We start from the raw sequence: 23,683 nt of genomic DNA on the forward strand, positions 1-23,683 counted from the left end.
AAATCAATTATTATAATAAAAAATATTTATCATCAATAAAATATAATAATAATTATTTTTCTTTGACACTTGTAAGTGAGCCAACTTGTTTTTAATTGAAAATAATATTAGCACAATTTTTAGTAAATACATTTATAATGAGTTAGAAATAAGAAAGTGATATAATAGTAATTGTTATATATATAATTTTTATTCGGTTTCCTCTTAATAAAAAACATCAATGAATTTCAGATTCTAATTTCACAAAATTTTCCAATAAAATAATATCCAAGAAATAACAAATGACTCTCATTCCAATTCTTAATAATTCTTAGTAATTATATGATGCGTAATAAACTTGATTTTCATTCCTCTCATTTGAATTGATTTTCATTCCAATTCTCATTAATCTCATTCCAATTCTTGGTAATTATATGATGCGTAATAAACCTGATTTTCATTCCAATTCCCGAAACAAGAACACTTATCAGTCTTGAAAGGCAATACCTTGTCAATCAAGTCTTCAACCTTGAAAAGTAGAACAGCAGCAACTTTCAACTAATCAAAAGGGTCTAATAATGTAGAGACAAGAATCCATCTTTGGTACTAATCTTAAAAATGGCAACCCATTTGGTCAAAATCACAAGAAACATTTCTGCAAACACAAAACAAAAATCACTCCCATTATCTAGTTCTAGCAAGAAAAAAATCTACAATAGTCAAATTTGGTTGATTTAATTTGATTATAATTGATTTCACAGTTGATTTTATCAACTCTAGTAAGATGGTTAGTATTAACATAGCTCCAATTCGACATCGATTTAGACTAAGGATCAAGTTGAACCAACCAGCTTTTGCACGAAATTATAATTTAATCTTCTATAGAACATGAATTAAAAGAAAACACAACTTTTACATTGCAACAATGCTTTACAACTTCTTGACTTGGGACACTAAAAAAAAAAACTATCATCAAGTGTGGAAGGTATAGCAGGTGCAAATGTTCTGACAGTAAATTCTACTGTGTTCCATACCCAATTTCCATAAGTTAGCCCAAATAATTGCAGAACATAATATCGAAACTCCTGTAACTAAGAATCGAGGAATCTGAGCTGTCATTTGCTCAATTTCAATGATGCAAAAGATGTAGCAAGATCCATTGCCTCCTTTATCTGAGATGCATCAGTTCCCTGAAGAACACAAAGCATTTCAGAAGATAAGTATGTTTCAGAAATTATAAAGATCGAAATGACACTTCAGTCTTCCTATTCCAAAAATCACGGAAGCCTCTCCCTTTGGTACTCGGTAAAATACCTGAGGCTGCACTTGATATCGATTTATTTTAAGATTTCTATTTTCATGCCTACTAAATCTCTTTAGTACGTTCTTCACCATTCTTACGAACACATTTACGTAGCTGGAATTAAGAGTTTATAAGTTAAAATTTTAAAAATTTATAAATCTGGGGGCCTTAACAATCTGCTAATAGGTCATCATTCGAAGCCCCCGCCACCCCCATTTCCCTACCTCCCCGAGGTTAAAATTAAAAAGTTCCCAAGATGTCCATAAAATAACTAATTACTCATCATGAAAATGTTTCTGATCCTATATATCTGAACCAGAGTTGAGAGACTTCCACAAGAGATACAGTAGAGGAAGCAGGTATCTAAACTTACCTGGCCCGAAGCAAGGCCACCTTTCCCCTTCCCGCACCTTCCTTTCAGAGGCTGCAAAGCTTTTGTCAACCACTCTGACACCTCTAGTTGCTTCCCTTGGCTCCCATTTAGAGGAACCCCAGCACAAACGACAGCCTTCTTTGTGGTTTCATCAGTGCTGAAAACCATCGCTGATATGCCCTGTTGATCACAAATACAAAATCAAATCCTTGTATTCTAAGAGAAGATATTCACTTGAAATCATAAATGATATCGACAAAGAAATTCTCTCTATACTACGTGTTTCACCATTGGAGGAGATGGAATATTTTCGTTGAGAACACAAGGTAGAGTGATGGAACTATCACACTAAGGGAAAGGAAATTGCAAGAGAGAAATAGTAACCATTTTTTTCACACCTCTGCTATTGAAGCACACAGTGGGGACATCAATTTTTTGAACACTCTTACTCTCATGTCTTTGCAAGTAAAATGTGAATAGGTTAGGAATATCATTAAGGTAGATTTTAGAAGTATATTTCGGATACTAAAGCTATATTAGTCATTAGCTAAAGAGTTTGTCAATAGGAGCTGGTTTTATATTGAGTGAATGAGTTTGAGGGATTTATTTTATTTATTATTATTATTATTATTTTTTTTTTAGATAAGAAACTTGTATATTCCGAAAGGAAGACAAAAGGAACAACCTAAGGGCTGGGGTAGAGGAAACCCCACCAAGAAGAACTAAACAACTGCTTTCCAATTGTACATAAGCATGAAAGGTCGTAGTTACAAAAGAATTTGCTATAGTTGATGCACCACCAAGAGGCAGTGAGCTCTACTTTTCTACAAAAAAATCTCAAACGAAGAAGACTTATCTTCGAAGACCCGAAGGTTCCTTTCCAACCAAAGGTGCCAAAGGAGAGCTCTCGAAGAACATCTCCACAAAAACTTAGCTTTTTTAGGCAGAGTCCAGCCATGCAGGGCCTCGGCCAACCAAACATCTCTATGATTAAGGAAACAAAAAGACAACCCGAAGAGATCCATGATCAAGAGCCACCCTCGAGCCGCAAACGTACAGTGAATGAAGATATGATCTATTGATTCAGTGTTGGCCATACGTAAACAACAAACAGAGGGGGAGAGCACCCAATTGCTGCATTTCTTTTGAAGCTTCTCATGAGTGTTCAAGCTTCTGTGTGCTAAGGACCACAGGAACACCTTGACCTTTCTTGGAGAGGCAAACATCCAAATAGCTTGAATGAGAGAAGATTTCAAAGGGGGAGTACATTCCACCATCTTCATACAAGCAGACCTAGTAGAAAACTTTCCACCATTGCCAATAGACCAGCCAACCCGATCTTCCCCTTCCCCTAGGCACACTGTGTCGATGGCATGGATCAGACCCATCCAACTTTCTATTTCCCAGTCAAAGAGGCCTCTTCTGAAGCTAAGATCCCAATCGTTCTCAGAATTATTCCAGCAATCGGCAATAGAAGCCCCATTTTTTGTGGAGATATTAAACAAGTTGGGTAAGGAGCTTTGGAGGGTGTTTTGTCCTATCCACTTGTCTGTCCAGAACTTGATACGATTACCTTTTCTCGCTTTGAACTCCAAGAACTTAGAGAAAAAACTACAACTCTTCATTATATCGAACCACTCCCTTTCACTCTACCTTTGGGAGGAAGAGTGGCCCAACCATGAGCCTCCTCCCCATAAATGCTCACTATAAGCTTTCTCTATAAAGCTTCAGGCTCTTGAGTGAACCTCCATAACCATTTTAAAAGCAAATTGTTGTTCTTTTGCTGTAGAGCTCCTATTCCAAGACCACCATAATGCATGGGGAGTCCCGTCTTACCCCAATTTACTAGATGGTTACACGAACCTTTCGAAACTCCACCATTCCAAAAGAAGTTCCTAGTCAACTGCTCAAGGTCTTTTATAACCCCCACAGGAGCTTTTAGAATAGAAAAGAAATATAAGGGGAGGCTAGTAATGACCGATTGAGCAAGCGTTAATCGACCCCCTTTAGAAAGAGTCAAGTTTCTCCACTTATCAATCTTCATTCTAACTTTGTCAATAATCGGAGCCCAAAAGGATTTTTTCTTATAATTACCTCTTAAAGGAATGCCAAGGGAGGAGAACGGAAGCCTTTCTACCTTACACCCGAAGACAGCCGCTTTAGCTTCCAGTTGACATTCTTCTACATTTATCCCAATGAGAGCTGTTTCCCAAGATTCAGAGAAAGACCTGAGACTTCAAGAAATATATCTATTATCCTCCACCAATTGTCAAGTATATTATGCTGATTTGGGCAAAAAATAATTGTGTCATCGGCATACTGTAAATGAGAAATCTCCACTTTCTGGCGGCCTACCTCAAAGCCTCTAAGAATCCTTCGTTGGCTGCAATAATGAACTAGACGGCTGAAGGAATCACCCATCAAAGTAAACAGAAAGGGAGACAACGGGTCTCCTTGACGAAGGCCTCTCTTAGCCATAATCTTACCTCTAGGTCTACCATTGATAAGGATGGAGAAATTTATTGAGTGCAGACACCCTTTCATCCAACTCCTCCATCTGTTCCCGAAGCCTTTTTGCTCTAGCACCGAATCGAGGTAAGTCCAATCAACTTTATAAGCTTTTTCATAATCCAACTTTAGAATAAAGCCGGACTCTTTCCTCGCTTCCAAGTCTCCAACAGCTTCTGAAGCTATCAAAATAGCGTCAATAATCTGTCTCCCCTCCACAAACGCTGATCGGGCATTACTTATAAATGAGGGCAGCACTTTTTTAAGTCTGTTAGCTAGCACTTTCGAAATAATCTTGTACAAAGATGTAACAAGGCTGATCGGTCTAAATTCCCCCATCTTCATTGCCTTAGACTTCTTCGGAATCAAGCAAATGTAAGTTTCATTAGTGCTACGATTAATAATGCCAGTTCTGAAAAAATCTTGGAACACTCCTAACAGATCATGTTTGAGAATGTTCCAAGATGTTTTGAAGAATTCATTTGTAAAACCATCGGGGCCCGGGGACTTTAAATTACCCAGACTGAAAATAGCTTGTTGGATCTCTTCCATCTCAAAAGGACGTTCAAGCCATTCTCTCCAATAGTCCTCCAGCTTGTCCCATTGTGTCACAATCGCACTTTAACGGGACTCAGGAAGCGATTGTGCGGCACTTGCTTTCACCCTCTAACAAGTCAGCCAATGCGGAAACGAATAGCCGGTGGCACAAATGCTATATGTCGCAACCTCCACCCCCGTTCTCGGGAAAACGGTTTTGGAAAACGGGGTTAGAGAAAAAGGTTTTGGAAAACGTTTGTAAGCATTTTGGAAGTTGTTGTAAGCTTGAATGCAAGAGAATAGATTAGCAGCAAGACAAGAATACAACGCAATGTAGGGAGGAGACTAGGTGTACCCCCTAAGGTAGATTATAAAGCATTTTGCCTTTGGCAGGCGTAAACATGCAAAGTGACGAACATGCAAAGTGGCGAGGAGTCACTCGCCACCAAAAGTACAAGGAAAACTAAATAACAAGCAAAACTAAATACATGGCATGAAAGCATGTGGAAAGAGGTTGTTATGGGCATGCGGCCACGGGCAACAGGCCCTGGACAAGCATGACCATGACATTCTCCCCCACTTAAATGGTTGACGTCCCCGTCAACTGTCGCTGCTCGAACTCTTCAATTGCTGCTGCAGCTGTCTTCAGGTCTTCAGTACGCTCCAAACTTATCTCTTCATCTGGGAGCCCTTTCCACGTGACTAGGAATTCCTGGACGTCCCTTCGTGGTCTTCCTACTCGGCGTGTTCTTTCGGCGAGGATTGACTCAACTTCTTTGTCAACCTTGTTTGTCAACGTGACTGCTGGACGGGTTATCTCGTTTCGTGTAGGGTCGACAGTGTCGGGATGGTAAGACTTCAAGTTGCTCACGTGGATTACTGGATGGACTTTCATCCACGGGGGTAGTTAAACCCTATAGGATGTCTTGCCCACCTTCTGAAGGACGTTGACGGGTCCTTCATATTTTCGCACAAGGCGTTGGTCTTTGTTACCTCGGAACCGAAGCTGTTCAGGTCTCAGCTTCACAAGGACTTGATCTCCTGCCTGGAATTCTAATGGTCTTCGCTTTTTGTCTGCCCACTTTTTCATATGTTTAGACGCCTTCTCTAGGTATGCTCGGGCGACTTCGGTGGATTGACGCCATTCCTTCGTGAAATTGTAGGCTTGAGGGCTCTTGCCCACATAAGGATGGTCGACAACATGAGGTAACACCGGTTGTCGCCCGCACACGATTTCGAAAGGGGTTCTTCCCGTGGTGGTGCTCTTTTGACACTTGAAACAGAATTGGGCTACATCGAGCATCTGGATCCAGTTCTTTTGCCGAGCATTAATAAAGTGGCGGAGGTACTCTTCTAGCATACTGTTGAAGCGTTCCGTCTGTCCGTCGGTCTGTGGGTGATAACTCGAAGAGATGTTCAAATTGGATCCCAATAGGCGGAAATGTTCTGTCCAGAATGTCCCTGTGAAGCGTCCGTCTCTGTCGCTCACGATTCTCTCAGGAACACCCCATAGTTTCACAACATTCCTGAAAAATAACTGTGCAGTCATTTCGTCCGAACACATCTTCGGAGTTGGAATAAAGGTCGCATACTTAGAGAACCGGTCAACTATCACGAGGATCGCTTCTGTCTCTCCGACTTTAGGTAGGTGGGTGATGAAGTCGAGAGACACACTCTCCCACGATCGTGATGGGATTGGCAAGGGTTCCAGTAAATCTGCAATTTTATTTCGCTCGACCTTGTCTTGTTGGCAGATGAGACACGTTTTGGTATACTGCATCACGTCGTCTCTCAAACTCGGCCAGTAGTAGCCTTTCTTTAACAGGGCGTAAGTTCTCTGCCATCCAGCATGGCCTGCCCACATCGTGTCGTGACATTCTCCAAGTAGGAGCTTTCTTAGGTTCCCAGAACGGGGAACATACAAACGGTTACCTTTGGTGAAGAGGAGGTCATTCTCCACCCAAAACTGTCTAGTCTTCCCTTCGTTGGCTAACTGAATTATCGCTTGGGCAGCTGGGTCATTCTGTAAGTTCTCTCTGATGGCTTCGCGAATGGATCCAGTGAGCTTGCTCGCTTTTAGGTGAGCTAACATGCACAGGGCCGCATATTCGCTCTTCCTGCTAAGGGCATCTGCCGCCTGATTTGCTCGGCCGGGCTTATGTTCGAACTGAAAATCGAACTCGGCAAGGTACTCTTGCCACCTAGCTTGCTTGGACGACAACTTCGGTTGGTTGAAGAAGTGACAGACTGAGCTGTTGTCGGTCTTGACAACGAACTTGGCCCCTAGGAGATATTGCCTCCAGGCCCTCAAGCAGTGGACTACTGCTAACATCTCTTTCTCGAAGGCGGCATACCTCCTTTCAGCATCATTCAACTTCCGACTCTCGTATGCAATGGGGTGACCGTCTTGGAGAAGCACTCCCCCCAGGGCGAAGTCTGACGCATCGGTCCTGACTTCGAACGGTCGTGTGACGTCTGCAATTCCCAACACCGGCCCCTCCATCATTGCCTTTTTCAAACTCTCAAATGGGGCGTGACATTCTGGGGTCCAGTTCCACTTCTGGTTCTTCTTCAGTAAATCCGTTAAGGGCCCGATCCGTTTCGAGAATCCTTCCACGAATCGCCTATAGTAATTGGCTAATCCGAGGAATGAACAAAGTTCTGTGATGGACGTCGGAATTTTCCACTCCTGAATGGCTTTGACCTTTCCATCCTCCATGCCTATTCGACCACATTCTATCACATGACCCAAGAAACTGATGCGTTCTTGGGCAAACGAGCACTTTTCCCGTTTAACGTACAACTGGTTCTGTTTGAGCTTCTCGAAAACAAGTTGTAAATGTACCTGGTGTTCTTCCATGGTTGGACTGTAGACGACTATATCATCTAGATAAACCACCACAAATTTGTCGAGGTATTCGTGAAACACCTGGTTCATTAAGGTACAGAAGGTGGCGGGGGCATTCGTAAGGCCGAAGGGCATGACAAGAAATTCAAAGGCCCCATACCGAGTGACGCAGGTCGTCTTCGGTTCATCTCCTTCTGCGATGCGCACCTGATAGTATCCAGATCGCAGATCCAGCTTAGAGAAGTACTTTGCCCCATGAAGTTGATCGAACAGGTCTGTGATGATGGGTAAAGGGTACTTGTTGCGGACTGTGAGTTTGTTTAATGCTCGATAGTCAATGCATAGGCGGAGACTTCCGTCTTTCTTCTTCTGAAAAAGGACTGGGGCCCCATAGGGAGCCTTAGCTGGGCGTATGAATCCAGCATTCAGCAGTTCATCAAGTTGTTTCCTCAGTTCGGCTAGCTCGGGAGGAGCCATCCGATAGGCGTTCTTGGCGGGCGGTTTGGCCCTCGGTAACAATTCAATCTCATGGTCTATCCCCCGTCTTGGAGGTAGATTTTTGGGCAGGTTGTCTGGCATTACATCGGCATATGCCTCCAAGACTCGCTGGATTTCTCTGGGAACTGGCTCTTCAGAATTTCTGCCTTCCGCAACAGGAATGGCCATGAAGGTCGGCTCGTCCCGGGTGAGACATTTCTTTAGCTGGAGGGCTGATATCATCTTCACTCCGCTTGGTTGTTTGATGCTTGTCTGAACAACTGTGGGATCGGAACCCGTTACAACCAGACACTTAGCAAGGGGCATGGGGATGACTTTGTGTTCCAGCAGAAATTCCATCCCCAATACTACGTCGAAGTCGTCCATCCGCACTATCACAAAGTCGACTAGTCCACTCCATGTCTCTAGCTTTACTGAGACTCTTTTTGCAACTCCCATGATGGGGAGGGCATCCGAGTTGACCGCTTTCATCTTTCCTGGGTCTTTATCCCATCGCAAGTTCAGCCGACGTGCTTCGGTTTCCGTCATGAAATTGTGGGTGGCACCAGAATCTACCATAGTGCTTTTTGCGGCTTTCTGATTGACCCATGCTTCCACATACATCAGACCACGTTCCAAGGGTTCCTTCACTTATTCGGCTTTCTTCTGAAGCGCCGATAAGAATTTGAGTGCTCCCATACGGGGGTTGTCATCGGCGTCTTCGGGAGGAGTATCTGTTTCGGGGCCTTCCGGTTCGATCGCTCGGTCGTTCGTTAGTGTGGCTTGGAAGGTCCGGAGAGCAGCTCGATTCGGACACTCGTATACTCTGTGCGGTCCCTTACAAATGAAGCAAGATGGTCCTGTCCGATTGTTATTGTTTGGTGGGTTCGGCCCTCTCCATGTATTTCCCCCTCTCTGCTGGAAGGGTCTGCGGTCTCCTCCTCCATTTCTGTCAGCTCCCCCATTTTTAGGGGACCCCGATCTAGCGGGTCTGTGTCCACTACTGGAAGAAGCTTGGGTCTTCCTCTATTTTTGTGACGTGTCGCTGCTAAGATCGAACAGCCGTTCGGCAGTTGCGTAAGCAGTAGGGATATCTTGTACCTTCTGTTCATACAGTTTGGCCCAGGCCCATGGTTTCAAGCCCTCCACGAAGGCGAAGACCTTGTCTTTCTCGAACATATTGCGGATATCCAACCATCAACCCTGAAAACTACTTTACGTAGTCTCGAATATTTCCTGTGTGTCGTAATTCACGAAGTTTACGACGAGCAAGAATCTCTACATTTTCCGGGAAAAATTGGGATCTGAGTTCCTGCTTTAGTTTTTCCCACGTGTCGATGGTACATTTGCCCTCTTGTACATCTACGTATCTCGCTCTCCACCACAACTTCGCATCGTCAGCAAGATGCATTGTGGCTAGTGTGACTTTCGATTCCTCAGTCATCGTGCTTGTCGCCTTGAAGTACTGCTCAAGGTCGAAGATGAAGTTCTCAAGAGCTTTAGCATCTCGCGCCCCACAGAAGGGCTTGGGTTCGGGAACTTTCACCTTGTTGAACTGAATCGGTCCCCCAGCTGGGGCCTGGTTTCCCACCGCTCTCATGGTGAGATTTACTTTGGTGCCTATTTCGGCAATCTCCGCCCTCATTTCGTCGATGGTGGCTTTGAAGTCGTCGGTCAGCTCACTGACCATCTGCACAATAGTCTTTTGGGAGATGTCTATTTCTTCGACACGCTCCTCCATGTGGGCGATTGAGCTCGATGAGCTTTCGCCACGCTCAAGGTTATTAGTACGCTTAACCTTGTCTTCAAGGGTCTCAACCCGAAGCATTAACTCACGTATAGCAAGCCCGTCTATACGGGCATTCACGACGTCAATTCCGTCAGATTTGGTGGAGATCTCATCCAGCCGAGATTCCACATATCTAAGGTTGTCAGGGATTTCCCTCAAGAACAACAGCTGTTCTTCGATCTCGACGAGTCTGTCGACGTAAAACTTGCCCAACTGCTTTGTCGCGGACATGGTTACTGTTTTCCAACTCGAGGAGCCAACTAGGCTCTGATACCAACTGTCACAATCGCACTTTAACGGGACTCAGGAAGCGATTGTGCGGCACTTGCTTTCACCCTCTAGCAAGTCAGCCAATGCGGAAACGAATAGCCGGTGGCACAAAGGCTATATGTCGCAACCTCCACCCCCGTTCTCGGGAAAACGGTTTTGGAAAACGGGGTTAGAGACAAAGGTTTTGGAAAACGTTTGTAAGCATTTTGGAAGTTGTTGTAAGCTCGAATGCAAGAGAATAGATTAGCGGCAAGACAAGAATACAATGCAATGTAGGGAGGAGATTAGGTTTACCCCCTAAGGTAGATTATAAAGCATTTTGCCTTTGGCAGGCGTAAACATGCAAAGTGGCGAGGAGTCACTCGCCACCAAAAGTACAAGGAAAACTAAATAACAAGCAAAACTAAATACATGACATGAAAGCATGTGGAAAGAGGTTGTTATGGGCATGCGGCCACGGGCAACAGGCCCTGGACAAGCATGACCATGACACATTGCACCCCTTCAATAAGAAAGCGTGTGCCCTTCGGCTCACCATATAAATTCTCATAAAAGCCAATTATTTCATTCACAATCTCCTCCTCAGAGGTTAATAACTCCCCATTTTCTTTCTCTAGCATTGAGATAAGCGTTTTGGAGTTCCTAGCCGAAGCCCATTTGTGGAAGAAGTTTGAGTTTTCATCCCCTTCTTTAATCCATTGTAGCTTGCATTTCTGTACCCACTTCCTTTGCTCTCATTGTTAAGTCCAAGTAAGACTTTTTGATATCTATTCTCTCTTTCCTTTCTTCTTCGGAAAGGAGACCTACCTCCTCAATCTTATCAATAGCTTTCAGTCTTTCCTCACACTTTTTCAACGAGTTTTCGACAACCCCGAAGGTTTCTTTGTTCCAAGATCTTAACATACATTTGAAGCCTTTTAGTTTGGACATAAAAGCAAAGCCCGGCCAGCCCTCATAGGGCAGAGCATTCCACCATAACTCTACACTCGCTTTAAAGGACAGATGATCTAACCACATGTTTTCGAAACGAAAAGGAGCTGGACCCCATTTAGATTCAACTGAAGAGGAAAGTGATCTGAAGTAGTTCGTATGAGACGGACAAGCTCAATCTCTCTAAAGGCCTCCACCCATCCTTTGGAAAGAAGGAACCTATCAATGCGGGTGGCCGAAGGTCTTTCTCTAAAGTCGGACCAAGTGAAAGCCCAATTCTTCATAAGAACATCGAAGAGATTTAACTCATCAATCAGAGTATTGAAAAGCTTCCTGCTTCTAGTTACCCTGCCCCCGTTAGACTTCTTGTTGGTTTATTTGTGAATATTAATTGTAATTAGGTGTAAATATTAATTATTATTTTATCCTTATTTACATTCCTTTTATGTATTGAACCTTTCTCCTATATAAGAAGGCTATGTATTTCTTACTTTTTGATATATTGGAATACAAATAATTTTATTCCATCAAAACTAAGTTGGCATCAGAGCCAAAATAAATCCTAATATCTTTAGAAACCCTAGTCACCATCCCTACCTTTAATCCCTAGCCGCCGTCATTACCGTTGCCGGAACCCTAGCTGCTGTTATCCAAAAACGGCGCATCCTACTTCCGACACGATAGACCACTATTCCGCATTCGTCTGTGGTGTCGTTCGAAGTTCGTCATTCGGGGTGACTTTCACGGGTTTGTCGAGGAGTTTTTGGGCTTTGTTCGTCAGCGTCGTGAGTTGTTCGTCATTGCTATCGTCTGCTTTGTTGATTCAAAGGTCGTCGTTTGGGGCCGTCGAGATCGTTGCCGTCTCTGCTGTACAAGCCTCGCCCGTCTGTTCCGCCACCGCTTGCTGCTGTTCCATTCGTCGTTGATCGACTGTGCATCGTCGTTCGTTGTTGTCGGAGCCGCCGCCATCCGCTGCTACTTCACAGATCTACTTCTAAGGCGTGGATCGTGAGTCATACATCTGCAACTGCCGTCTGCTGCCTCACTATTTCGTGGGTTGTGGGAGTCTTACAAACCCTAGATTGGTTTTATTGGTTCGTCTTATCCAGTCCGGTTCGTCTGATTCGGTTCGGCTCGGTTCACTCAGATCTGCTTGGTTTGCTTAGTTCTCCAAGATCAGTTTGGTTCGTCTGGTTTGGTTTGGTTCACCTGGTTCGCTCGTTTTTTGATTTGGCTTTCTTGGTTATTTGATTATCTCCTCTCTAATATCAGTTTGTGGTCTAGTTTGCTTCAGTTAAAGTACTATCATGGTTGAAGAAATCGTTGAAATGACTCAAAGTCTAGCAGAAAATGAGCAAGTTTACACAAATAGTGTTGAATCAAATCCTTTTAATAGAGAGCATCTATCACAACAGCCAGAGACGAATTTGTCATTTGGTAATCTTTGTATATCCTTGTCGCAAACAGGTAATTACCCTAGAGCACTTTCTTGTTTTGGCTCATCTCCATGGATTATTGATTCTGGAGCTTCTGACCATATGACTAGCTCTTTTAAGATATTTGAATCATATTCTCCTACATATTGCAATGAAAAAATTAGGATTGTCGATGGTAGTTTCTCTTCTATTGCAGGCAAGGGAACCATTAAATTAACCGAAAATATTACTCTTCAATCGATTCTTCATGTTCCTAAATTAGCTTGCAATCTTCTATCAGTTAGTAAACTCTCTAAAGATTCTAACTTTCTTGTTACTTTCTATGCATCTCACTGTGTCTTTCAGGATCAGTCCTCGGGGAAGACGTTTGGATGTGCTAGGATGCTGGATGGCCTCTACTACTTTGATGAGTCTTCTGGTAGTAATAAAATAGCTCAGTGCTTTAGTAGTAATAGTTCTCTCTCTGTTAAAGAACAAATTATGCTTTGGCATTTTAGGCTAGGACATCCTAGTTTCTTCTATCTCAAATACATATTCCCAAATTTGATTAAAGGGATTGATTGTTCTCAATTTCATTGTGAAAATTGCATCTTTGCAAAACACCATCGATCTACATATTTGCCAAAACCTTACGAGTCCTCCAAACCATTCTATTTAATTCATAGTGATGTTTGGGGTCCTTCTAAAGTTTTAACTCATAGTGGTAGACGATGGTTTGTAACTTTTATTGATGATCATACTCGCTTGTCTTGAGTTTATTTATTGACAAACAAATCCGATGTGAAGGATATTTTCAAAGTTTTTTACAATATGATTGAAACCCAATTTCAAACTAAAATTAGTATCCTGCATTCTGACAATGGAATTGAATATTTCAATGAATATTTGAGTGAGTTTTTGAAAATTAAAGGGATTGTTCATCACTCTACTTGTCGAGATACTCCTCAACAAAATGGTATTGCTGAACGAAAAAATAGGCATTTATTATAGGTCGCTCGAGCCATAATGTTTTCTATGAATGTCCCTAAGTACTTATGAGGGGAAGCAGTCCTCACGGCTGCCTACCTAATAAATCGGATGCCCACTAAAGTTTTAAAGTTTAAAACTCCTCTCGATCTTTTGAAAGAAATTTTTTTTACCTATCAAAGTTTTTGGGTGCACTACTTATGTGCACATTCCTAGTCATTTTCGGTCAAAATTAGATCAGAGGGCCATTAAATGCGTTTTTGTGGGCTACGATTTTCGAAAAAAATGGTATAAATGTTTTGATCCTCAAACACGAAAACTTTATGTAAGTATGGATGTGTCCTTTTTGGAAAATCAACCCTTTTTTTACCCAAAATTATATTCAGGGGGAGAAACTAAATTTAGAGGAAAAGGATGATAATTTTTGGGATATACCTATGGATATACCTGCCCCCTCCCTAATGTTATAAGTCCCAATGTTACTAGTCCTTCAATGCCAAGTGTAGAAGGTTCTCACTCAGGGTACTACAAAATGATGAAATCGATCCAAATCCTGGGTTTAAGTTTTATACTAGAAGAAGACTCAATCAAATAAATGAGGACCGGATAGCTGACTCATCACAAATCCAATCTGAAACTCCGAGGGATGATTCTGAAACTCCAGGTAATCCATCTTCTATCCTTGTTACTCCGAATATTGAAAATGTCTCATCTGTTATTTCTGATCTTGATGTCCCTATAGCCTTAAGAAAACGAACTCGAACTTGCACCAAATATCCTCTTGCAAACTATATCTCTTATAAAAAATTGTCAAGTAGTCATGAAGCTTTTACATCTAGGATAACAAACTTGTTTATTCCGAGGAACATACAAGAAGCCCTAAATGATCCAAATTGGAAACTAGCTGTTACGGATGAGATGAATGCTCTAAGACAGAATTGTACATGGGATATAGTAGATTTGCCAAGAGATAAGAAAACTGTAGAGTGCAAGTGGGCGTTTACAATCAAGTGTAATGCTGATGGTATTATTGAAAGGTATAAAGCTAGACTAGTTGCAAAAGGATTTACTCAAACCTATGTGATTGATTACCAGGAAACTTTTGTTCCTGTTGCTAAAATCAACTCAATTAGAATACTTTTATCTCTAGCTACAAATTTAGATTGGCCCCTTCATCAACTCGATGTAAAAAATGCTTTTCTGAATGAAGATCTTGAAGAAGAAGTATTTATGAATTTACCACCAGGTTTTGAAGCTAACCTTGGGAAAGGGAAAGTATGCAGGTTAAAGAAATCTCTATATGGACTCAAGCAGTCTCCGAGAGCCTGGTTTGAACGATTTGGTAAAGTGGTTATGAGCTATGGATTTCTTCAGAGTCAAGCTGATCATACCATTTTCTATAAACGTTCTGGAAATAATAAAATTGCAATTTCGATGGTCTACGTAGATGATATTGTGCTTACAGGTGATGATGAAGTAGAATTGGCCACTTTAAAGAAAAGACTTGCATGCGAATTTCAAATCAAGGACCTAGGAACGTTAAAATACTTCCTAGGGATGAAGTTTGCAAGATCTAAGAAAGGTATCTTTGTTAATCAAAGAAAATATATTCTTGATTTACTTGAAGAAACAGGTTTGCTTGGATGCAAGATAGCTGATACTCCTATTGAATCTAATTTGAAATTGGAAGCTGCAAAAGAAGAAGAAGTAAAGAATAAGGAACGATATCAAAGCCTTGTGGGAAGATTCATTTACTTATCTCACACACGTCCAGATATTACTTTTGCAGTGAGTATGGCAAGCCAATTTATGCATTCACCAGGATCAGTTCACTTTGAAGCTGCCTATAGAATTTTAAGGTATCTGAAAGGAACTCCAGGAAAAGGTATATTGTTAAAAAAACATAACCATTTACAGGTTGAAGTTTATACCGATGCTGATTGGGCAGGAAGTATGATAGATAGAAGATCTACTTCAGGTTACTGTTCGTTTGTTGGAGGTAACTTAGTCACTTGGCAAAGTAAAAAGCAAAATGTAGTAGCCAGAAGTAGCGTGAAGCTGAATTTAGGGTCTTAGCCCATGATATTTGTGAAGGGATATGGATAAAAAGATTGCTTGAAGAATTGAAAGTCTTTTAGAAGGCACCCATACGAGTTTATTGCGACAACAAGGCTGTCATCTCCATAGCCCACAATCCAGTCCAACATGATAGGACTAAGCATATTGAAATTGACAAACATTTCATAAAGGAAAAAGTGGACACTGGTGTGATATGTATCTCTTATCTCCCAACAATAGAACAGACTGCTGATGTATTGACGAAAGGACTACCAAAAGTACAATTTGACAGGATGATTGACAAGCTGGCAATGGAAGATATCTATAAACCAGCTTGAGGGGGAGTGTTGGTTTATTTGTGAATATTAATTGTAATTAGGTGTAAATATTAATTATTATTCTATCCTTATTTACATTCCTTTTATATATTGAGCCTTTCTCCTATATAAGAAGGCTATGTATTTCTTACTTTTTGATATATTGGAATACAAATAATTTTATTCCATCAAAACTAAGTCTTCTCTTCAATTCTTCTGACTACGTTAAAGTCCCCCCCTACACACCAACAATCTCCACAAAGGCCGCTGAGATCATAAAGCTCTTGCCAGAAAGCCTCTCTACCCCTGTGCCTTGCTAGGCCGTAAACGCCTGTGATCCAACTGTTGAGGCTGTCTTTGTAGCTAAATAAAACAGAGACCGAAAAAGACCTACCACTGTGTCCTCCACCATCATTGAGTTCTGGTTCCACATAATAACTATGCCACCCGAAGAGCCCACAGCCTCCAACTCAACCCAACCAATATGTTTGGAGCTCCAAATGGACTTCACCAGCCTTCTGTCTATGTTCTGAAGTTTGGTTTCCTGCAGGATAACCACATCCGGATTAGATCTAACTAAAAAAGACTTAACGAGAGCTCGTCTGGGGGTAGCACCCAGACCCCTGACATTCCATGAAACAACTTTCATTGGGAAACCGAGAGTCCCTCTTCCAGCTCATTCTCCTCAACTTCAAATTCCTTTTCTAAAGCCCACAAATAATTTGTAATTTCTCTAGATTTCTTCTTAGCTGCCGCACTTCTCTTGGTGGAAATAGGTCGTATGCACATCTTCCATTTCCATAAGTCCCTCACAAATTTTTTTGGGAAAGGTGGTCATGCTCCAGCTTCTTCCTCACTCTTTGAGTCAACCTCTTCTGAGATTTGGAGAGCAAGGTTTTTTTTGGGCAGATTCATCCTTATTACTTTCTTCCTCAATCTCCAAAGACAACATCAAGCTAGAGGAGGCCATGTGGATCTGCTGCTCTTCTTCCCTAAAACAAGCAAAAAAACCATCTGGTATTTCGCCCTGCAACTCGGTTTGGGCGACAGGGGTTGCCTCCACCATTTCCTCCTCCACACTACTCACACTTAGAGCAAAAGAATCAGACGTGAGATCTCTGTCTAAGGAGGGATTTCTTTGCCCAATTTCTTGACTTGTATCGAAATCCGTGAAGCATATTTTCCCTTTCTTTTGGAACAATCTGGTTTGATTGTTTTTAGAAAAAGTTACAGCCTTTTCTTTGTTTTTTGTGTTTATCTTCACACCTTTTGAGGAGGACCTTGTTAGCAGCCTACTATTATCGGTATCCGCGTTGCAGAAGTCAACTTTGTCTTTTTGTTTTGCTGTCTTAGTGGTGGGCCCCACTGTCACCTTATCACTTCTTTCCAAACTCGTGCAAGCAACAGTCTTGTTAGAGTATATATTAGTATATTTTATATTCTTGTGTTAATATTAATTTGTCCTTTACCTTCTCCTTATAGGATTAGGTCAACATTGTATATTTGTCTATATATATAGACTTTAATAATGAGAATACAGAACATTGGATTCTCTCCAACCTTAGTCTCTACATGGTATCAGAGCTCTAGGTTTTGTGCCCATTAGGGTTTTGATGTCCATTAGGGTTTTGTGCCCATTAGGGTTTTGATGCCCATTAGGGTTTTGTGCCCATTAGGGTTTTGTGCCCATTAGGGTTTTGATGTCCATTAGAGTTTTGTCCCTTAGGGTTTTGTTTATTGCTATCCAACACTACGACCGCCGCTGCCGACCACTGCCGCCGCCGTTTGCTGATTTGCCAGTTGTTTTTCCAATTGCTATTCGTGGGTTTCGTCTCGCCGTCCTTCGCACCTTCGCGGTGCGCTTCCGTAACTGCCAATCGCCTTTACCCCTCTGGTTGTCGTGGGGGAGCACTTGGGGTTTCTGGTTTCAGAAAACACCTAATCCGGTTTGGTTCCAACCGTTTGATTCATTTGTTTTGTTTGGTTCGGGTGGTTTGGTCTGGTTTTGTCGTTTTGTTCAAATAAGTTCGCTTGTTTGTTATGGCTGAGAAGAAATCAATCGTAACTTCTGAGGTGATTCCAATGATATCAAAAATCACAGAACACAAGTTGAATGAAGCACGAATAGATTATTTGTCTAACAAGTTGGGCATGATTAACATATATGCACCAACTTGAGGGGGAGTGTTAGAGTATATATTAGTATATTTTATATTCTTGTGTTAATATTAATTTGTCCTTTACCTTCTCCTTATAGGATTAGGTCAACCTTGTATATTTGTCTATATATATATAGACTTTAATAATGAGAATACAGAACATTGGATTCTCTCCAACCTTAGTCTCTACAAGTCTGCTGTATAAAAGTGTCCATCGGGTCAATCACTGTTGCATGTCTCAAAAGATGAATTGGGTATTTGATATTAACCAGCGGGCAACTATTACCTTCCTAAATTCTCCATCGGTCCACCAAACTAAATTCGGGATTTGTGTTTCCTTGGTGAAAAGCTCTAGCTACCTCCGGCGAGAAAGAGCCGTGAATATGGACATCTTTTCCGGCCAACCATCTGTTATCTTCAAAAGAAACCACTTTGGCTTGGATGCAACTAGGGCCATCCATCAGACTGACTTCCGCCGGAATAAAACCACAATAGTTTCCTTTAACTTTAATGGCTACATCAAAACAATCTAAAAGACATGAATTACTATCATCATAATCAATAAAACCACCGAGAGCAAGTTTAATTGTTCAAGCCTGACATTACTCCGCTCAAAATCTTCATGTTTGGAAATAATATAAAAATGTTATCGAGAAAGATCAAATTCATCTTTAAAGTATTTTGTAACAGAGTCCTTTGTAGGATGTTTTAACCAAATTGCTGGACTTCAAAGCACCAAAAAAGTATTTTTAAGACCGTAGAACCAAACATCAAAAGTATTTTTTATGAAGCACTTGTAAGAAATGACCTTCTGTTCCATAACTTTGACAACTGCTTCACGAACTGCGGCTGCATCCAAACCAACATCAACATGGGATATACAGAAGGCCTTGCCATCTAAAGAAGCCACTTCTGCTGTTTCAATTGCAATTTTGACAGCTTTCTGCATATTTTCTTCAGCAAGCTTCTTCTGAACCTTCCTCACTTCATTCTATATGGAACAACAATTTTCAGGTAAGAAAGAAATACACAGTTTACTGGAGCAATCACTGCACAGTGGGTCTACAAGCAATACCTGAAGCAAGGCAATTTTAGCCCTAATTTCAACTTTTTTAGCAGCAGGAATTGGTGCTGAATCAACACGGTTTTTGAACGAAGCAACCACCTGCAGGATAGAAGTAACAAGAATTAGCTTAAGCCATTAAAATGTGGCTAGGGGTACACCCTCGAAGTAAATGACATTTTTTTTAGATGCACATTCAATGTAAACATCAATAAGAATGAGAAAATTTTTCTATTTCCTACGAGTAGCGTAGAGGATCAGACTATTAGTTCCAACGTATTCTTTTTCACGTGTGATGATCTTGAGTCACTTGTGAAACTACCAAGTTACTGAGATTTACTAATTTCTGGTGTAAAAATGCTAAATCTTTTTTATAGCCTCTCTTCCTTTTGAAGGACCTATTGTAAATGAGGTTCTCTTTTCCATTATTGGGATTCTTCTCTCTTCTTATGAGGATAACTCGTATTCTTCCCATTCTTCCCACTCTATTTCACGCATCTTTTTCTTGTTTACTAGAGTTTAGTTTCCAATATAGGAAAAAGGATGAGTGGAATTGAATGCAATGGTACTACAGAAAAATGTAACAGCAATGGCAAAACCGTCAAAAAGTAGCCTATTCAAGAACAAAATTCCAACAACCATCCCCTCCCACAGTGATACCTATCTGCCATTGCCAGTGTTTGTGAGAGAGAGAGAGAGAGGGAGGGAGGGAGGGAGGGAGGGAGGGAGGGAGGGAGGGAGAGAGAGAGAGGAGAGAGAGAGAGAGAGAGAGAGCTATGATAAGAACACACAAACCTCCACACAGCTCTGAAGAAATGGTTAACCAGTTTTCATTATCTGGATCAGCCAGGAGTTCCTCAACATTTTTCCCAATTGTGACAACTCTAACTGGGTCGGGATAGACCTGCATCATAAACAGGGAAGATATTGGACATCATGCTTCTCATAGACAAAATAAAAGCTGTCAGAAATAAAGAAGACAACTAGCAGCTTACTTCTCCAAAAACAGCTCGTAGCCCATTAATACGCTTTGCTTCAGCAAGGGTTGCCTCCTTAGCATTTACATCCAGCTCATCTTCTATTTGTTTGTTCACAATTGATTCTATTTTTCTCAAATCGTCAGGATCCACGGGCTTGCCTATTTAATTCAGGAGTCATTAAGCAATCAAAATCTCAAATACACGATTGAAGATGACCAAGACATCTTCCCATGAGAAGAAACAGAACTTAGTAATACGAGAATAATGGAGCAGTTTTTTATTTCGATGATTTAAATTTTCGGTATATGGTTCTGAAGAATAAGGGAGCTAATAATTGAAGACAATGAAGGAAGTCGCAAAAGTCTTATGGACATTCTGAATCAGCTAGCTATCATAAGTTTACATTGGAGCAATGAGGAGCTAAAACCAGGGCAAGTTTCTATAATTGCTCTACATCTTGAAGACAATGAAGGAAGCCGCAAAAGTCTTATGGACATTCTGAATCAGCTAGCTATCATAAGTTTACACTGGAGCAATGAGGAGCTAAATCCAGGGCAAGTTTCTATAATTGCTCTACATCTTGGCAAATGCCCTACCTTAGGTCTAGGGATTCTCCCAAGGGGCCGCCCTACCTCTATCTCATTTTGGGGACTGGTGGAAAGCAAAATAAACACAACACAACAAAAAAGTAACACGCTAAAAACTACCTTCAGGAGTGGAAACTATAAACACTAACCCCCCAAATTGAATGCCCTAACTCCTCTAGCACTCAACTCTAACAAACTTACTCTCTCAGAGTAATAACTATAACTAACCCCCATACTCAACTCATATCTCTAACAAACTTTCTCATAAGTATCAATATGCCACTATATACTTTAATAACCTTAGTATTCCCCAATATTCCCAACACATTCTTGGTTTCATGGTAAAACAAAAAGTTTTCTGGATTAGGGTAATTGTTTCTGTTAGATAGGCTATATTTGGCTTGAGAGACACCACAACACCTTCGATGTTTTTTTCCCCTTTTTTTATATAAGAAATAGATGTATTAGCACAAAACGTAAGGCAGGGGGATGAGAGGCCCCTCCCAAGAAACTAACGCATTACAGCTTTCCAATCATGTGTGAGCATCACTAAATTGAGTTACAAAAAAAATTCTATGGTTTATACACCATAATGCAGTAGTAATTTGTACACTTTTCCATAAATAATCAATTGGATGAGAAATATGGTTAAAACCCAATGGTTTCTCTCTTTCCATAAGCACCAAATGAAAGCTCTAACCGCACACCTTCGAAAATATGGCTTCCTTACACATGAAATTTTGGAGAGAATTACTTTTCAGTCTTTAGATGGTTTCTAAGAAATTTTGTAGTAGCACTTCTTATAACCCCCAAGAGAATTGGAGAGTTCCTTCAACCTCATTGGCTAGTTTGAGAGAATTCCTTTCTAAGAATATTCTAGGTTGCCTCTTCCAGCCTCCCACCCTTCCCCCTCTCCCTCCCCTCTTTTAGTGATTCATTTTCATTTTCATTAAGACACTTTCTTTTTTGAAAGACTTAAAAAAGGAAAGAAAATAATTCCAATGAAGTGACAAAAATTAAACAGCTGAAAAGAAATCAACCATGAGAGAAATCAAATCTCAGTTTTTCAGGAAGAACGATTGAACCCTTCTGATCAACATGATTTCCAAGTATTCCCTGTGCAATTATTATTCAAATAAGCTTGGAAAACAGATGGAATATCAGTTTTAATAATTATGAGTTACATGTCATCCAAAATTCAAACATACCCGAAGAGCAAAATTCAACATATGTGTACAAGTATGGTTAGGAGCAATGAGCTTACGCCGCTCGTAGTCGACCTGCATGCATCAATAGACTTGTGAAAAAATGGCAAAAGAAATATAGATGAGAAATCATTGCATTGATAAACCAAAGAATGCTTCCCAAAACCACTGAATAGCAAAAAGATTTTCAGTTAAATATAAATAATAATATATGCATATAAAAATTCAAAACCTTACAAATAACTTTGTCACCCAGAAAAATTCTGCCACTCCCTCCATTAAATGAACCGATATGTACAATAAAACCTCCATATATTTGAACATTGCATACTTGAAATGAGCCAAAGGGACCTTCAATTGATCCCGTATCAAAAATCTAATGCCAAAGACAAGAGCATCATAAATCAGATATACAATAATAATAAAGACAAGGCAAAATAATTGCATAAATCATACTATTTAAGCTATAAACAGAACAATTTCCAAATTCTGATTTTATTAAATCCTCTAGTTGCATTGTATCTTCCAGTTAATCTACTTCATAAGATCACCCAAACTGCAACAAGGATTCATTTCTGACAAATAGGAAGAGCCCATGAGCGAGCTTTTTCCAAAAACATAAAGCTCATTTGTGGAAGTAACAAACGCAGTAAATAGAAATGTAAAACAATTAAAGTACCAGACAAAAAGCAGAACAGACCAGTTAATTAACAACAGTATATTGCTGAAACAATTTAAAGTTACTTTTCAGTAGGTACACTCAGAGGCTAGGCTAGAGTTCTCAGACATACAAAAGATCTGCCGGAATGGTAAATGGAGCCATTTCTTATCAAGCATCATGATAGGGAACCCAAGATTTTAAAATACCTGACCACCTTGCTCAGCATAAAAACTTGTAGATTCCAGGACTAAACCAACTTCATCACCAACTGCTACACTTTCTGGAAATTCACTACCAGTGTAAATAGCCTTTACCACACTTTCATGATCCTGGAATTACAAAGATCGGAGGGTTTAAAAATACATACAGCAGTCAAACAACCAAAACTGTTAATATAATTGACAACTTCACAAACCTTAAACCAAATAAATTTGAATTTGTCATCGGTTGAAGCAACTGCCTTTTTTGTGCAATGATGCTGTAGCATCAGCATCCATGACATAGTACCACCAGCTCAATAGCACCAGCTTGTGGCAAGAAAGGAATAAAAAGAAAGATACAAAGAATAAAATGTCGAAATGTTATTTTTCTCAATCAGTTAAATAATCCATAGTCATTAGCTTCTTTTGCATTGTTCAGTATATGAAAGCATCTACATTTTGCCCAAAAGAAAATCGGCTTTTTTCCCACCAGTAGGTCCATGTAATATTAAACAATGAACTGTCAAACACAACGGTAGAATGTGAATGTACTCTAGCAAAAAGAACTCACCTTATTTTGAGCATTTCTTGATCTTTCCCTTGCCTCATCCATGGCATTATTGAAACCCTGAATATCAACCAGCAGCCCCCTCTCTTCCGCCATCAACTAGCCCATGAAAATGCTATTAGTTAGATCATATGCATGCAAGCAATAATTGTGCGTGTATGTGAGAGAGACTAGGTACCTGAGTCAAATCTAATGGAAATCCATATGTATCCCACAAGATAAAAGCATCCTACACGGTAAAGAACACAATAGGATGAGAATAGCCACAAATATAAACATTTCTTGAACAGAGTTTCTAATTGAAAATTTTCAAATAGCAACTATGATCAAGTATCAAGGTCCCTACCGCACACAAATAAACACTCCTTCAGCTTATCACTATTTTTTTCAAGGAATACAAGTCTTTCTTTGTCTATATCACTGAATGTTTGAATCAACCTATGTGTACCTCACATGACAACCATCTGTC

General features: G+C 40.6%; 1 protein-coding gene and 1 pseudogene across 1 annotated transcript in view; both read right to left on the minus strand.

Moving 5' to 3' along the window:
* Positions 1-812: 812 nt before the first annotated feature.
* The window catches only part of LOC111020723 (alanine--tRNA ligase-like), a 51,823-nt gene continuing 28,952 nt past the window's right edge, over positions 813-23,683 (minus strand). Inside the window, 15 exon segments of the mRNA XM_088127004.1 lie at positions 813-1,169; positions 1,656-1,835; positions 18,759-18,941; positions 19,026-19,115; positions 19,801-19,917; positions 20,009-20,151; positions 21,621-21,696; positions 21,789-21,860; positions 22,018-22,161; positions 22,653-22,775; positions 22,862-22,912; positions 22,914-22,945; positions 22,948-22,959; positions 23,214-23,313; positions 23,393-23,443. Coding sequence (XP_087983130.1) covers positions 1,095-1,169; positions 1,656-1,835; positions 18,759-18,941; positions 19,026-19,115; positions 19,801-19,917; positions 20,009-20,151; positions 21,621-21,696; positions 21,789-21,860; positions 22,018-22,161; positions 22,653-22,775; positions 22,862-22,912; positions 22,914-22,945; positions 22,948-22,959; positions 23,214-23,313; positions 23,393-23,443 — 1,449 coding nt within the window. The 3' untranslated portion in view covers positions 813-1,094.
* Positions 9,052-10,045, minus strand: LOC148209839 (uncharacterized; annotated as a pseudogene).

The sequence above is a fragment of the Momordica charantia genome (assembly GCF_013281855.1).
Source record: "Momordica charantia cultivar OHB3-1 chromosome 8 unlocalized genomic scaffold, Mcharantia_2.0 BLBB01000008.1, whole genome shotgun sequence".
Lineage (NCBI taxonomy): Eukaryota > Viridiplantae > Streptophyta > Magnoliopsida > Cucurbitales > Cucurbitaceae > Momordica > Momordica charantia.